The 15,155-nt window shown below is 35.2% G+C and overlaps 4 protein-coding genes across 4 annotated transcripts in view; all 4 read right to left on the reverse strand.

Moving 5' to 3' along the window:
- LOC105164128 (protein RRC1) overlaps positions 1-587 on the reverse strand; it is a 9,640-nt gene extending 9,053 nt beyond the window's left edge. The window contains exon 1 of the mRNA XM_011082745.2: positions 433-587. The gene's annotated coding sequence lies outside the window, so the exon portion shown is untranslated. The remainder of the gene's footprint in view (positions 1-432) is intronic.
- LOC105164272 (enhancer of rudimentary homolog) lies at positions 1,251-4,092 on the reverse strand. Its single transcript, XM_011082994.2, has 4 exons — positions 3,957-4,092; positions 3,111-3,204; positions 1,976-2,096; positions 1,251-1,696 (listed from the first exon to the last, which is right to left on the reverse strand). Exons 1-4 carry the CDS (start codon positions 3,957-3,959, stop codon positions 1,606-1,608), a joined length of 309 nt encoding a protein of 102 aa, XP_011081296.1. The 5' UTR covers positions 3,960-4,092; the 3' UTR covers positions 1,251-1,605.
- LOC105164417 (probable folate-biopterin transporter 6) lies at positions 5,019-7,979 on the reverse strand. Its single transcript, XM_011083094.2, has 4 exons — positions 6,943-7,979; positions 6,738-6,842; positions 5,839-6,009; positions 5,019-5,693 (listed from the first exon to the last, which is right to left on the reverse strand). Exons 1-4 carry the CDS (start codon positions 7,636-7,638, stop codon positions 5,097-5,099), a joined length of 1,569 nt encoding a protein of 522 aa, XP_011081396.1. The 5' UTR covers positions 7,639-7,979; the 3' UTR covers positions 5,019-5,096.
- Positions 8,303-11,202, reverse strand: LOC105164488 (phospholipid hydroperoxide glutathione peroxidase 1, chloroplastic). The gene is made up of 6 exons (XM_011083169.2): positions 10,797-11,202; positions 9,844-9,920; positions 9,639-9,700; positions 9,381-9,499; positions 9,135-9,302; positions 8,303-8,578 (listed from the first exon to the last, which is right to left on the reverse strand). Exons 1-6 carry the CDS (start codon positions 11,064-11,066, stop codon positions 8,549-8,551), a joined length of 726 nt encoding a protein of 241 aa, XP_011081471.1. The 5' UTR covers positions 11,067-11,202; the 3' UTR covers positions 8,303-8,548.

Raw genomic sequence — 15,155 nt, forward strand, 5'->3', positions numbered from 1 at the left:
GGGGGGGGGGGGGGGGGGTAAAGAACAAGAACTTCAAGAAACCCCAAGTTATAAACCGAATAAAATAAAAAAAAAAAGAAGTATTCCACGCATTTACAAATCATAACTACACTACAACATGAGGCAGAACTTTAAGAGTTCACCCATAAAATTACGAATTTGCTCCAGAAATACAGTCTCGGAGCAGCAATTACACAAAAATGTGCACACACCAGAGTTATTTATCAAAAAACAAGAAAAGGGCTCTTTACTCAACTTCAATACTTGATTTTTCAGACGCTAAAACCCCTGTTTCTTGGTTTATCCTATTTCCCTTAATTCCCCTACAAAATTAATACGTTTTTGTCCTAAAAGCCCACGAGAAAGTACGATAAACAAACAATATAAATGCAACCGTGGAGAGAGAGAGAGAGAGAGAGAGAGGGAGCGTACTGGGGAGAGAGTGGAATGGATCTGTTGGAGAGAAGAAATTTTCTGATTGTGAGAGTTTAGAGTGTCTTAAGCCAACACAAGAACGAGGAGAGGCGAAAGAACGAGGAGAGGCGAAAGTCCTTTTACCTAGAACCGAATCGGAGCCCCCGACCTGTATTAAAATTCCGGGTCAGGAGATTTACCTTTTTTCTTATTTCTTATTATTCTTTTCCTTTTGCATTAAGAGAAACTTGTTAATCCTGAATCTGTCATACAACTTTGTTCCTAAATTTATACAAAAAATAAAACCAATTTAATTCACCATAGGTAATATATTTGGTTGAAAAAAATTAAAATTATTTAAAGACAGTTCACAAAGCCCCATAAGAATGGACTGAGCTGACCCTTATATTTATAGTTTGCTACCAAAAAAATGACAGTATGCCAATAATCCATCAGATTGTGGCTTCATCGGCCTTCCAGTGTAATAGTATAGTACGAGTTTATCCCACATTTATCTCTTTCACATTTCATCCAACTGGGCTCTAACCATTTATCATATACTCAAAAATAAACATCCTGTTATTCCTCGTCTATTTATCAATCTTCAGAAAGAAAAAACACAAGGCTTGTTCTGATTTGTTCTCCCCTAATGTGAAAAGTTATGATCAATTCTTGCTATTCGATTGTGATTTTGTCATCCACACTATTTTATTCGCTTTAATAGCTTGATTTTTCCATAATTTGAGAGCTTAGAATTCTTACACAGGAAATTATTATCATAAAGCAAGAAATGTGCATAACTAATGACCATCTTTCCACGGTTCAAAAGCAGTACATTTACTCTAACATAACATCTAAGATAGACTGATAAACATTCCAATCCCAAGGGACAGAGTGAACTTGTTCAAGAAACATGGGCTTAAAAATACACAATACTTTATGCATTGAGGCTAGAGATGATGCCAACAGGAGCAACTCTCAAGGAGGTGATGCAAAGTTACCAAAGTGCTTAGGTAGCAACACGATACTAGACGAGGTCAAATGCCACTAGCGTCATTGTATTTCCACAAGAAGGAAATATGAGATAGAAAAGTTTCAAAACGGAGGACTGGAATGGTGGATGGTCCAACTAGACAAATTCCAGTCTTCACTACAATATCCCAATTTAGACATTTATCTCAATGGTAGAAACTAATGAGCCAGTTTCTTCAAGTGTTGTAATGTCCTCTGCTTGATCCATTGTCGATCATATGGTAGGTAAGCCTGGATTGAGTGATCATAGCTGCAAAAGGACAACAGTCAATGAGATTGCATGATTGATAGCTTACTGGAACTCAATAGCATGTCCGGAGAGGAAACTGAGAGAAATCCGCCTGAATTTCAAAGATTAAATTCATCCTAGATGCAAAAAAGTGTGGCACAAGATTGCCCTTTGAAATTACATAGGCAGTGGAAACTTATACCAACAGGGAAAGACAACAAATTCTATTATTGGAGGACTAAAAAGATATGTATATTGCGAGTCTATGTGTGTTTAGAGAGAGAAAGGGATGAAGTTTACACTAAGGCGCTCATATCAGCAAGTCCGTCAATGAAATTGTAAAGATCCAAGATATCATATGTGATATTTCTCAAGGCTGGATTTAGCTCCTTGAGTTTACGTTCATATAGTCCACATATTCCTGCAGAAACCGTTACAATTTATGTGAGGCAAGAAACATAAGAGTGTTGAACCATCATGAATTCCAATCCTTGTACGGACAGCAAGATGGCATTTTACTTCAAAGGCACTTAGTTTTTCTGATTTTTTCTGGTTGTAATGATTGTTTAGTATCCTTAACTGCACCGGTCTCAAGAGACAAAACACGCGCATTATTGACAGAAAATTAGGGGAAAGAAAGTATGTATTGGTATATTCTTCTCCTCCTGATGCAGAAAGTATCCTCATAGGATTAGCTGTGAATTGGAACTCAACAAAATACAAACCAAAATATAGAATATCCAGTGAAGCTCAAGCACACCTCAAGCAATCTTTGGAGATCCAAATATAAACAAACCACAACTACAGCAAAATTTATCTGTTTGTATATCAGTTATCTTGCATGGCTCATACTGTATAAAAGTTAACAGATAGCACTTATTATTATTTTTTCTAATATCACCTCTCTCTCACATTTCTTTTGAAACATTATATGAATTACAGTCCTTCAAAAGCACCAACTTATGAGCATAGGATAAAACTGTCTACTTTATCTCATTTTCTATATGAAATTAATGTTTAGTAGAAGATTCTCTGACATAATAGGAACTTCATTCCTCCAAAAGCACTACCGCAATAGTCTAAAATCCTTCCAACATCCTTCACTACATTGCTGCCGAAGAAATGGATGATTCCATGGTTAGCAAATCAACAACCAGTTCAGCAAAAAGCAAATTGCGGAAACCGTGACACGTGTCGTCAGAAGATGTCAGAAAACAAATTTCTCAAGGACGCATAAATGCAATTTATGTTGTTTGACAGCGAGAAAACCAGCATCTCATCAAGATGACTTCATATGACACATAATTGCTTTAGTGTGCTTACGTCAAGCAGCCAACAAAAGCCACGAATCACGATTTATACATTCATGCAACAACAACAATATGCATAAATCCAACAGTCAGAGACTTGTAAGGAGTAAAAGCATACGGCATACCATCCATTGCTTGACTGATTGACTCATAATCCATGAAAGTACGAGTCGCTCTGTGCTGAGATGTTTGCATGAGAATAATAGTGTGCCTATTAGACTGCATAGAAGAAACCACAGAAGTAAAAATCATAAATTATCTACAAGTGTCACTCGAAATCTTTTCACGAAGTTATCTAATGTTGATCATATTTTCCAAAAGAAAACATCAAACAACTGAAGCTGCAACATACTTATACTCCACTAGACAGCCCATTGAAGCAATAACATAACTTCACTTTTTCAAAACGATAACACAATACCAAATGCCTCAGAACCCAAAGAGTCTTGAAAGAGAGTCAGGTCTCCCTTGTGCACTAGTAATAAAACTTTGCATAAAATGAAAATAAAAAAAGGTCTACTAAATATCCCGTCTTTCGTAGAAATACTCAAACAACAATAAAACAAAAGGGCCAAAATGTTTTATTAACAGTAAAAAGCAGATAAACAAGTAATAGTCTATCATGTAAGAAAAAACGTAGTAATCATTGAAGAGCTTGGATTTCATAATTTCACATCATCGGCTGCTCAAATTAGCAAAAAATAAATTAAGAAAAATCATGTGCCCGCCTTAATTGGACATGAAACACGAAATTCAATTTCCAATAAAGTGAATAAGAAAGAAAAAATAGCAAAAACAAAAAAAAGAAAAAAGGGTTCGGGAATTCTTTCTAGACCCACAGAAAGCAAACCCTAACGAACCCAGAAACAGAAAAAAACCAAAAAGAAAAAAGAAAAAAAAAAGGTGAAGTTTGTATGTGTTTATAGACATATAAAACTACATAGACAAGCTCATGTAGAGGAAAGCATTACCATTCTGAAGGAACAAGAAGATCAGCAGCAAGCGGCAGAGAGAATCCTTCAGTGCGTGTGGTGTGTGAAAAAGGGAGTAGGACTAAAGTGTCAGACAAAAGCTATTTTTGGCTGGGCGGATGACGGACTACGGAGTTGAGGGCAATCTCGTCAATATCAGAAAAAGAAAAAAAAACTGAAATTATTAATAATTAAATAAAAATAATACTTTTACCACTATTTTAATTTACAATGTATATCAACTAAAATTTTATTTCAATGTCCTTACAAGAGACAAAAATTGCAAAATGAGGCCCACAAGTATTGAAAAGGTTCTATCATTTAAAATAAGGGTAAATTATATTAACACCCCCAAGATTAAATTAAATTATACAAACACCCATATCTTTTGTAAAATAGCAATTACACCTTCAAGGGGCGTTAGTGTAATATTTTTTTAGAGAATGCTTGTATAAATATTGCTTTCGACTAGAAGGTGTAATGTAATTACAATTATAACCTTAAGGGATATAATTGTTATTTTATAAAGAACGGGAGGTGTTTGTGTTTTTAGCCTAACTTCGTGAGGTGTCAATGTAATTTATTTTTTTAACATAAGTAACTTCCTGTTTTAATTAGACATATTAAAACAGTTTCAAATTTTTTATTTTAAATCGATATTTTATTTTAAATTAATATTTTATTTTAAATTAATATTTTATTTTATACTTATATTATATGTAAAAGAATATTTCATTAAATATATAAGTAAATATGACACACATATATAAAGTAAAATATCAAATAAAATACCAACTTAGGGTAGAGGATTTAATGGGTATTACCAAAGAAATTATTATTGTTGACGTCGTATTTGCATTTAATATATGTTAAAGATATAAAATTCGCCATATCAATATATTTAAAAAATATATTTTTATACAGCATAATTTTAGGGAGATATTAATAATTTTTTAAAGTATTTATAATTATGACAAATTTCAGAGAGCTCGTTGTAATTTATTCTAATAAAAATAATAATCATGGAATACCAACTTTATTACAAGTACCATATGCATGAGAGGGGCTTTTATCATTGATCTACAAGTAAATTTTTTGTACAATACAAAACAATGTCATAGTACTTAAACATAAAAAAACTCAATCTTGTGGCTTCTTATTCAATGGGACCATTTGTATGCTCTCCTCCTCGTCCATATTTTTACCATTGTTTTTTGTCAAGACATCCGGTGGGATTAGAACCTCAGAGGGATCGGCGTTTGGTACTAGAAAAACCAACCCCAACGTCGAAAGTCTGAGTATGTTTCTGATCAACACTGAGAGCCACAGGTTCTTGAAATCGGTCCTGGTTACGTTCAAGAGATGAAGAACCACTCCCCCACCCCATTTGGCGGTGAGCGAACCAAGACTGTCGATGCACATCAAGAGTGCAAAGAATGTGCCCTCGATGCCCAAAGGACATAGTTGTGAGCTCAAGACTATCATAGGCATCCACCGGACTTTGCCCACGATCCGTGAAACGCATTCTTCCATTACTACAAAGACGTAATCTGGGACTCCAAGGGCTAAGTTCCATCGCAGAATAAACACGAGATCGAGCATCCCTGATACGCCGTACAGGATTTGTGCAAAGCAGAGCAAGGCCCTGAAAGGGTAGTTCCTGAGAGTTTTGTGGTAGATGATCACTCCAACTATCGAGGCCATTGCACCTATTGCGTAGATCATCCCGACAAATTCCTGTACCAACGGATTGGGAAGTTTCACATGGTTATTAATCAAGATATTGGACAGCGAATGAAAATAACGTAAATTATTAAACCATACAGCAACTCAAGCATCACATATCGACTATCGCTCCTTCACCAAGGGTGTATACGTGTACCTTGGAGAACGCAGGGCCGGCTTTGGGATCGGTATACCAGTAGAATTGGCCTTCATGGGTGCTGATGCTTAGGGCTAAAGATAAGTACATATAGAGTGAAGGCTTCCACACCTGTGGGAATTGTATGGTTCTCAACATCCCCTTCACAGCTTCTCTCAGCTTTTCTGTTGACTGCAAACATAAAACTGAACTTAATTACATATTGGGACATAGTTCTTGCAGCAGTTGCAACTATTAAAGTAGCACTAATTCCAGCTTTCACACTGTTGAATGAAAGTAAAAAGTCTGTCCGAAAATTACAGTACAGGTCAAAATTTCAGTACTAATTACCTCTCATGTTCTTAAATCGAATCAATCATGAATAACAATATCTACAACGGTGGGGCGGACAATTTTTTACAAAATGATCTCGACTTTAAGATATAGGACGAAAAATAAAAAATTAAAATAAAATTGGCTGGACATATTAAAAAGAATATGTATTCACATTCTTCAAGTCTAATAATCAAGAACCAACAAGAATGTGGGGTTTGGTAAAAGCCCCCTCGCCCAGTAGTCACTGCCCACATCCCAACTCTGTACATAGCTTTTTCAAACAAGAACAAACATGTGCTTTGCTTCGATAATGCATTTTTTTTTAGATTCTTATAGTTAGTGGCTAGTTAGATCTCTTATATATGTTGTAATAATTATTTACGGGGAAAGAGGATTATAAATGAACTAATCGATACAGCACGAAACTAGTTAGTAGTTGTTTATGATTTTCATGTTATATATAGTAGCGTCAATTATTCGAATTCAGTTCCCTCATCTCAGATCAGTAACTTACCGTACGTTTCATTTCAAATATATATACATGTGACTTGTATACATGAAGTGGAAATTTGATTAGTTCTAACCTTGTTCTTTTGGACATGAAGGTCATCAGTTGTTCTCAGCTCATAGATCACAAAGCCAAGCACAATTAGGGTAGCTGGTGGAATTGCTAAAATCCCCAATGCAACCTACAGAATATGTGAAAATTTTAGTGTGAAAAAACATTCATGTATGTATATATTTAGTGTTCCTAAGCAACATATGAATGATGAACAAATATTAAAAGACCTGAGCTCCAAGATGATGAACAAAAAAACCACTGGAGGAGTAGCCTAAAAGAGCACCAGCTGATGAACAGAACCCACAAAGGCTTTGCATGTCAGCTGCCAGAGACCTAATCTCAATACTATTTCTTGCAATGCAGGCATCTATGGTCACATCTGCAATGGCCACCCCGGCCGTCACCCCTATCAGACAAGTCAAAGCTAGAACCACCGGCAACTGACCTCCGGCAGCCACAGACAAGGCGGACACCGCCCCGACAATCCCAGCCATCACAAAATATGGCCTGCGGCGATACCCTTTCACCGGAAAAACATCGGTCAAGAGACCCCAGATGGGTTTCATCACCCATGGAATGTAGTATAGGCCTACAAAGAGCTGCACAGCTGATGGTTGCAACTTCTGGACATCTTTCCAGTAGTAGTCGGAAACGACCTTGAAAAATGACCCGGAGAAGCCCTGGTTGAGGCCGTAGACGAGCATGACTCCAAGAACAAAGGTGGGGTTGAGCCTGGAGGAGAGCATTTGCAGCCATTGCAATGGCTCAAGAATGGTTGATGATAGAAAACATGGTCTCCTTGAGCATTTTTCTGAGCCATCGTCGTAGTTATCCTCCTCCTGTTCTTGATCTGTTTTGGTTAAGGGTTTTTGTGATTGATCTTGTTCCATTGGATTGAGATGTTGCATTTCTGAAGGGCACATAGTTGAGGATGACCATGGATGTTGGAGTAGACCATCAGGATGCAGTTTGAAAAATCTTCAAGAAAATCAGTTAGAGATGTCTAATTCCAAGAGCTGGAGTATTAATTTTTACCTCGATCACATCATCGTCAACTTGTAATAGAATAATGTACCTTCTTACATCTGCAAGTCTAAATTATCGCACAACGGACATACATATTAGCAACTTGATGTTGTATTATATGTTGCATCGGTCTTGACAGTGGGGTCGGGCAGCTGGTAATACTTTATTTAATCCAAATAAACTGTTATTTTAACATAAATTAATATTGAGTAGCACAGTTGCAATACATCGGTGCAAAATTTTATTTTAAAATTACAAATAAATTCTTTTTTATCATTTTTATTATTACATTAAGTGGGAGAAAATAGAAATATGTAGTTAGAGAGAGAGAGAAGAAAAAGTAGATGAGATTCAAAAGTCTAATCTGGAGCTACTAATTAATTCGGATTGATTCCTGCAAGTTGCAACAGCAAGATTTTCAACAGAAAGTGTTCTCTTTTTGAAGTGAAAAAGCAACATCTTAGACTTCTTAAGAGTAAATAAGAATTGTTACTGTGACCAATTGACCAACCAATACCTCATATCTTGGATCGCTGCAACTCCTGGAAATACTCCCTGCACTAGTTCCAACTGGTCTTAACACATTCTGATCACTAAAAAATAACCAATCTGGATTGAACATCAACAACATATCCTGATATCCGGCTTCAAATAAGATATATACACTAGTAGAACAGAAATTTCAAATGTTTTCCGATCACTCATTTATTCAATGTCCGACGAAAATGTACAATATAAGACAGCATAAATCCAAAACATATCCTGGTATACAAAAGCTCGTCCTAGAGGAGTAGACATATGTGGAATTCATGCTGCAAGAAGCTTCTTAATATCTTTCTGCAACAGGCAAACAAAGACGAAGAACAGTAAATACCGCAGAATTCATGATGATCCAGTAAATGATTAAGAGGGAAAAAAAAAAAAGATCAAGAAAAGATGGATTAGTGAAGTAACCTTTCGGGTATATTGCAAATTTTACTACAAATTCACAGGAGTTAAGGGAGTTCATTTCCATTTCTGGAGTTCGTAGTTAAAGCAAGAACGAAATCCATGAGAGACATATTTTTGGTGCATTCGATAAAACCACTAATCACCATAGTAGAAATTCACCCATTGATTAGACGCTTAGCTAAATAAAATTATGGTGCGTATATGATTTCCCAGAAAGGACTTGAATTTTTTGCTTCCAAGTCATTCTTTATTGAAGTTTCCTTTTGCTTCCCAGTCATTTGTTATTCTATGGAAACTTCAAGCTACAAATGGCATTCAAACCTTTTGTCTTTAGGTGGAAAATGGAAGTCAAGAATCAAAACATAAAATTCAGACGATCACGATCCTCTATTACTATTAAACATAATGTTAGGAATAGGAAGTATGATGGCAAAAGGTTTACCTCTATTTGGAAAGGGGAAGTTGTTGGTGGATATCTTTCAACAACTTTACCATTTTTGTCGACTAGGAATTTCTCAAAATTCCATTTAATCAAATCACCGAGAAACCCTCCAGCATTTGACTTCAGGAACTGATAAACAGGAGCTGTATTTGGCCCATTAACATCAACCTGCACTAGTTAAGTCTTAGTAATTGAGTTAAACCACTGTAATCAAAGAGTGTAAGCGGAAAAACCAATCAGAAGTACCTTATCAAAAATTGGGAATTCTGCTTTATATCGTGTACATGCAAACTGCTTGATTTCTGAATTTGATCCTGGCTCTTGCCCGCCAAACTGATTACAAGGAAACGCCAAGATTTCAAATCCTGCATTAATGTTGAATTATAGTTTAATTAAACCCCAGATAACACTCTCAGAGAACTTTAGGTACATTTGATGAAATTCAAGAATGACTTGAACACAATTAATTACGCTGTTAATTCGATTAATTAACCAAAATCTCACCTTGAGTTTTGTACTTCTCATAGATATGAGAGAGCTCTGAGTAATTTGATGATGTCAAACCACTGCATTCAACATCAATTAACTAAATCAGTTCAAGTTGCTTTCGCGACAATAATTGCAGCCTCAAGAACAACAGCCAGAACCAAAATCATATAAAAATATAAAGTGATTAGACAACTCAATGTAGATTGAAGAGAGGATATACCATCTTGAAGCAACATTTACTATTAAAAGTACCCTTCCTTTGAATTTGTTAAGTGCAACATCCTTCCCATCAATATCCTGTTGTCAGTAACAACCATGAGGACTATTTTTAAACTGACAAAACAATCTATCATCTCTCAGATGAAATTAAATATGTTCAGTTGAAAGAGTAGCTTATCAATGCTCCAACCAGTATCATAATTAAGAGAACAAGGGGAAAACATTGATCAAAACCGTGCTTTTGTTCACCTATTGAAGAGTGCAAATTTATATCAGTATCATAGATATTCGACAGGCAGTTAATTCCTTGGGCTTTTGCTTTACAAAGGAAGTTCATAACATGGGGAACGCCAAATTTCCTTTGATGTTAAAGGTTCCATAATTGCTCGTAAAAGTTCAAAAAATAACTATGATAAGTGTGGCAACCAGTGTCCACCTGATCTGCTACAGTCACTTTTCGCAGCTGAGGAACTTACAATGTAGAAAATGATGAAATGAAACCAACTTTAATCTCTTTGCACCGTAGGACCAATAATTTAAGGAACTTACAAACTCAATCAAATTGGTAATAGTGGAACCTAAAATTAGGTGCAATTTTATCAAAACATTTCAATGGAATCCAAAAATTGATTGAATTCTGGAAACAGATGTGAACGGTAAAACGAAATAACCCAACTCAACATGATTATACCTAATCAAGACTATTTCCAATCACTCTATCCTGAAACACTGGTTTGCCCAAGAGCATCAACAAGTTAAATCCCCTGAAAGGGAGGCAAAACTACGGGTGCATAATCTTACTCCATTCTAACTGACCGATTTTGTTTTCTTTTTCCTTATCAAGGTCTGTTTTCCCACTGAATTTCACTTTCATAAAGCACAATCAAACCAACCACTGCAATTGCAAGAAACATACGGAGAACAAAGGTCGATACATGGTGAAGAAAAGGTTACCTTGACAGTAAAATCGTGTATCGTCTTCTCAGTAGCAGCCCTGGCATAAACAGTAGCAAAAGATCGAGACTTCAAGGAAAACCCAGACAGAATTGGGGATAAACTCGAGAACCCATCTCGGAAAAACGTCGATTTCGACGAGCCAAAACTTGCTCTATTGGACAAATCAAGAAACGCCATACAAGCAGAATTGGAGTTTAACTGCAGCTTGGCCTGCGCCAAACTATGCAGAGGCGCTGACAGAACTGAGGAGAAGGCCATGGAAGCCATTGTTGACAGCTAAGGGTTCTGAGCTCCGAAGGCAGCGTGCAAAAATTATACACAGTTGGTGTACGTGGATTGATCCTTAGACGTGAAACGATCGTCCTTTTTGTTGAAGAAAATCCTGTTAGAATGGGAGCAAATGTTCCACGTGGTCTAGGAATCACACCTCTCGTTTATATATTTTTTGCAAAATTATACTTCTGACCCCACAACTTTCAGGTTATTGCATAAAAGTACTCTTATTTATTCATATAATGTGTATAATTCCAATTTAAAAACACTTTATCTTAAAATTAGTCGCGAGATCCATGTCTATCTAAAATATAATACGTGCAACTCACATGTTATAATTTTTTAATTAAAGACTTTATATTTAAATATTGTGACAGAAAATATCATAAATTTAGAAGAATTACAAAAATATACTTATTTTAGAACACAACCACGATGATCGTGCACTGATTCCTGCATTTCTTAGTCCATCTCTTAAGTATCGAGCGCTCATCAAACACTTTCTGACGTCTTGTTGGATTTTTTTGTAACCTTTGATGTTCAAACCATACCATATAAAGATCGATGCGTGTCTGTTTCGACTCCCAATTGTTATAGTGTTTACAGTGACAATGTACTCGATATTGTCAAAGAGAAGGCCGATGTACCTTTTTCTCAATATTAAAAGATTGGGCGAGGTGCACATGCAGTTTTCCAGCAAGAAGAGGGAATTCCAGAAAAGAAAGTAACTGAAACTGCAAAATTAAAAATATGCAAAACCAAAATGATTCCCTAGAAAGAAAATGACCAAGGATTCAAATAAGGGGACTAAAAAGCATTTAAGCCGGAAAATTATATGATGAGTTAAAACTGAACAATTAATATTAAAGGAATTTGGTGAATAGCAATTTACCCCTCTATGATATTAAATACGAACACATTACCCCTTATGAAAAAAAATATAGCAATTTATCCTCTTGTATTTTTTAAAATGAAGCAATTTATCTCCCTGTATAGGGAAGTAAATTGATTCATTTAAAAATCATAGGGGGGTAAATTGTTGTATTCTTGGTGTTGCTGCTTTGAATATAGAGTAGTGTGATTCTCTTGATGCATACAGAATCCCATCTGCTAGTAACTCTCTGCTGCAATGTACAAACTATATTTTACGTCGGTTCACATTTTTTTAATTATTTTAAATTCATATATGCATACGCTTACACTATAAAAAAAATACTTTAAATGTAAATGTAACCTTAATTTCGCATACATGATATATACTACATAATTTGAAATAAATCCTAAGTGACATTTTTTGAAAAATATAAACAAATCATAACTATGAAATGGGTGATATTATATTTTTAGTCCCATAAAATAGGGGTTTAAAATTTTTAATTCTGCACTTTACGGGATTTTTTAAAATGATCCAAAATTGAAAAAGGATCGACACATTTAATTTTATATTTTATGAAATTTTCAAAATGATCCAAATTAAGATAACCAGATAAAATATTTTTCTAGTCCAATAAAATAAGGGAAAAATGCGTGCCATCCCCGTATGATAGGAAATGAGTAAAATACCCACTCTGTATTAAAAAAATATCAAATTATCCCCTTGTGTCTTTAAGAATAAATTAATTTACCCCTGATTCTGAAAGTAATTTACACCCGTTTTAGGTGTGATTTTAATTGATCTTTACGAATAAAATATTATTTTATATCTAAATATAATATATAATAATAATATTATATGTAATATTTATAATAATATATATTTTTATTTTTAATAGTAAAAAAAAATGAAAAACACCAAACCCCCTCCCCCACCCTTTCTTCCCAAGTCCCCTTTAGTATAATGTAGACCATTGATTTTGTTAATTCAATTTAAACCTCAGATTCAGACAGATCCAATAGCTATTAATAAGGATTTAAGTGTAAGTTTATAATTAAAAACAAAAAAATAAAATATCTAAAAATAATGTATGAATGATACGAAATCGCATGAGAGGCTTATTTGCTTTATTATGAAAAATATAAAAGAATAATTTACTATTTATCTTTTCACATGGGGTAAATCTTCCCGTGCATTCCAACACCTTGATTTGAAGGAGGGAAAAAAAAGAGGATGACTAGACTTTTCAGTCTTGACAGCTCCTCCAACAAAATACTAATATATTATCCTCTCTTTTTTTCTAATTTTAAAAATTAAATTTAATAGATTATAAAAACTTCAATAAAAAATTGAATTCTTAAACAATACTTATTTCATCAACATTCTTCCACACATTATTCAATCTATTAAGTCCAATTTATATATATTAATTGTATTTCCCCACTGAAAATTAATTTTTCTAAAAATCAATCCAACACAATCCTTTAATTTTTTTTTTAAAAAGAAAAGCTCGTTGTCTTCCGAATTAATGGTTTTAAAGTTGCTTTTTTAAAAAAAATCAAAGAGGTTTTTATTTAGGAAAGCTTTTTTACACATTATTATTTTTATACGAGTGTATGTTGCATTTAATTTCAAATTCATTAAATCAAGTGCAACAAGTCAATCAACATTGATTCATAATATATCCATGTGAAATAAGGAACAAACACAATTTTACTAAAATTCGAAGTCATGGTAATCAAACGTACAACGTCTAATGACTATACTACTGTACTATTGTATTGTTGGATCTATTAGTTACATTAATCCAAATATTCCTAATCTTAATTTTCTCAATCATGGTGTGTAATTTTCTTGCAACACCGTTCATGCACTAAGAAACTCTTCCAAGTCTTACAGGCTCTAAATCAGACCTGAACTGGAAAACATCACGTGCATGTCTCAACTTATGATCCAACTCCACCCTGCTCAAACTATCACGCTCCCCAAATTTATAGAACACCACTTCTTGAAACCCCTTCAAGAACGCAATTCCAGCATTGTAGAATCCAGCAAGAGAAGGATACTGCACATGCTTCTCAAGATTTCAGTATCGATCACGATCACCTCCTTCTCCTCCCTGATCCACTCCATCATCCCATTCGTCCGGCTGTCTCGCGTCGGCCATAGCGCCATCCTTCCCTCTTCCATCAAGAAAGTGAGCCCGAGCCTCCCTTTGTACTCCACCAGCCGCTTGCACTCGTAGAGATCACTCTTCTGCACTACTTTTTCTGGTAGAGACAACTTGTAGAGGAGCTCGTTGGCTTCATGGAAGGCGATTACATTATCTTTGTTCGTTAGCCAGTAGACAACGTTGTTGGCAGTGACAGAGTCGATTATTAGCTCCGTGTATCAAACCGTTATGCTTTCTACTTCTGTCCATCTCCAAGCTTTTGAATCAAATATCTCGCATCTGTATGTGTAGTACTCCTTAAATGATCTATAGGGAAAAAGAAAAAACGTTATAAAAAAGATACAAGATTCACGTATTCAATATTCGATTAGAGAGACAAGAAAGAGAGTGGTTGCTTACTCTTCAGTGCATCGCGATAACCTGACAATTTTGTATCGAAAAGGATCCAATTTCAAAACCATCACGGCTACAGAAACAGTTTCGTAACGAAGTTTTGGATTAGGCAAAGACTGCCATTATTGAGTAGTGGGCTTGCAGACGTAGTAACGGTAGTTCTTTCCGCTTCGTCTCACACAGCACAAGATCCCATGATTGCATGATGCCAGGATCTTCATGTCATCAGGGAATCTTGCAATGGAAACATTGAACGAGGTGGAGCTATCAATGGCTGCAAACATGGAGAACTTATTATCTATCATGTCCTGTATGAAGAAACCTGACAACATTCTTGATCTACGACAGAACAGAGGCAAGAAACTCAACTCGTAGATCATCTCTTCCCATCTCTTGCAAACTAATTTGCATGTGTCCAAGGTTTTCAACGATTTCAATCGGGTTAGAATGTCAAATACTATGTCGTCAGAAAGAGTATATTCTTGAGAGCCCATGTCTGCAATTTCTGAGTTTTTGTAAGAATGGAATGGGGAGAGAGATGTGTGAAGTGATGAAAAGAGAAGAATTAGGGAGTTTATATATATAGGGTTCGGTATGTATTATGTATTTGTAGTAGAATGAGACTTGAAGTTCAAGTAGGGGA

Source organism: Sesamum indicum, linkage group LG1, assembly GCF_000512975.1.
Source record: "Sesamum indicum cultivar Zhongzhi No. 13 linkage group LG1, S_indicum_v1.0, whole genome shotgun sequence".
Lineage (NCBI taxonomy): Eukaryota > Viridiplantae > Streptophyta > Magnoliopsida > Lamiales > Pedaliaceae > Sesamum > Sesamum indicum.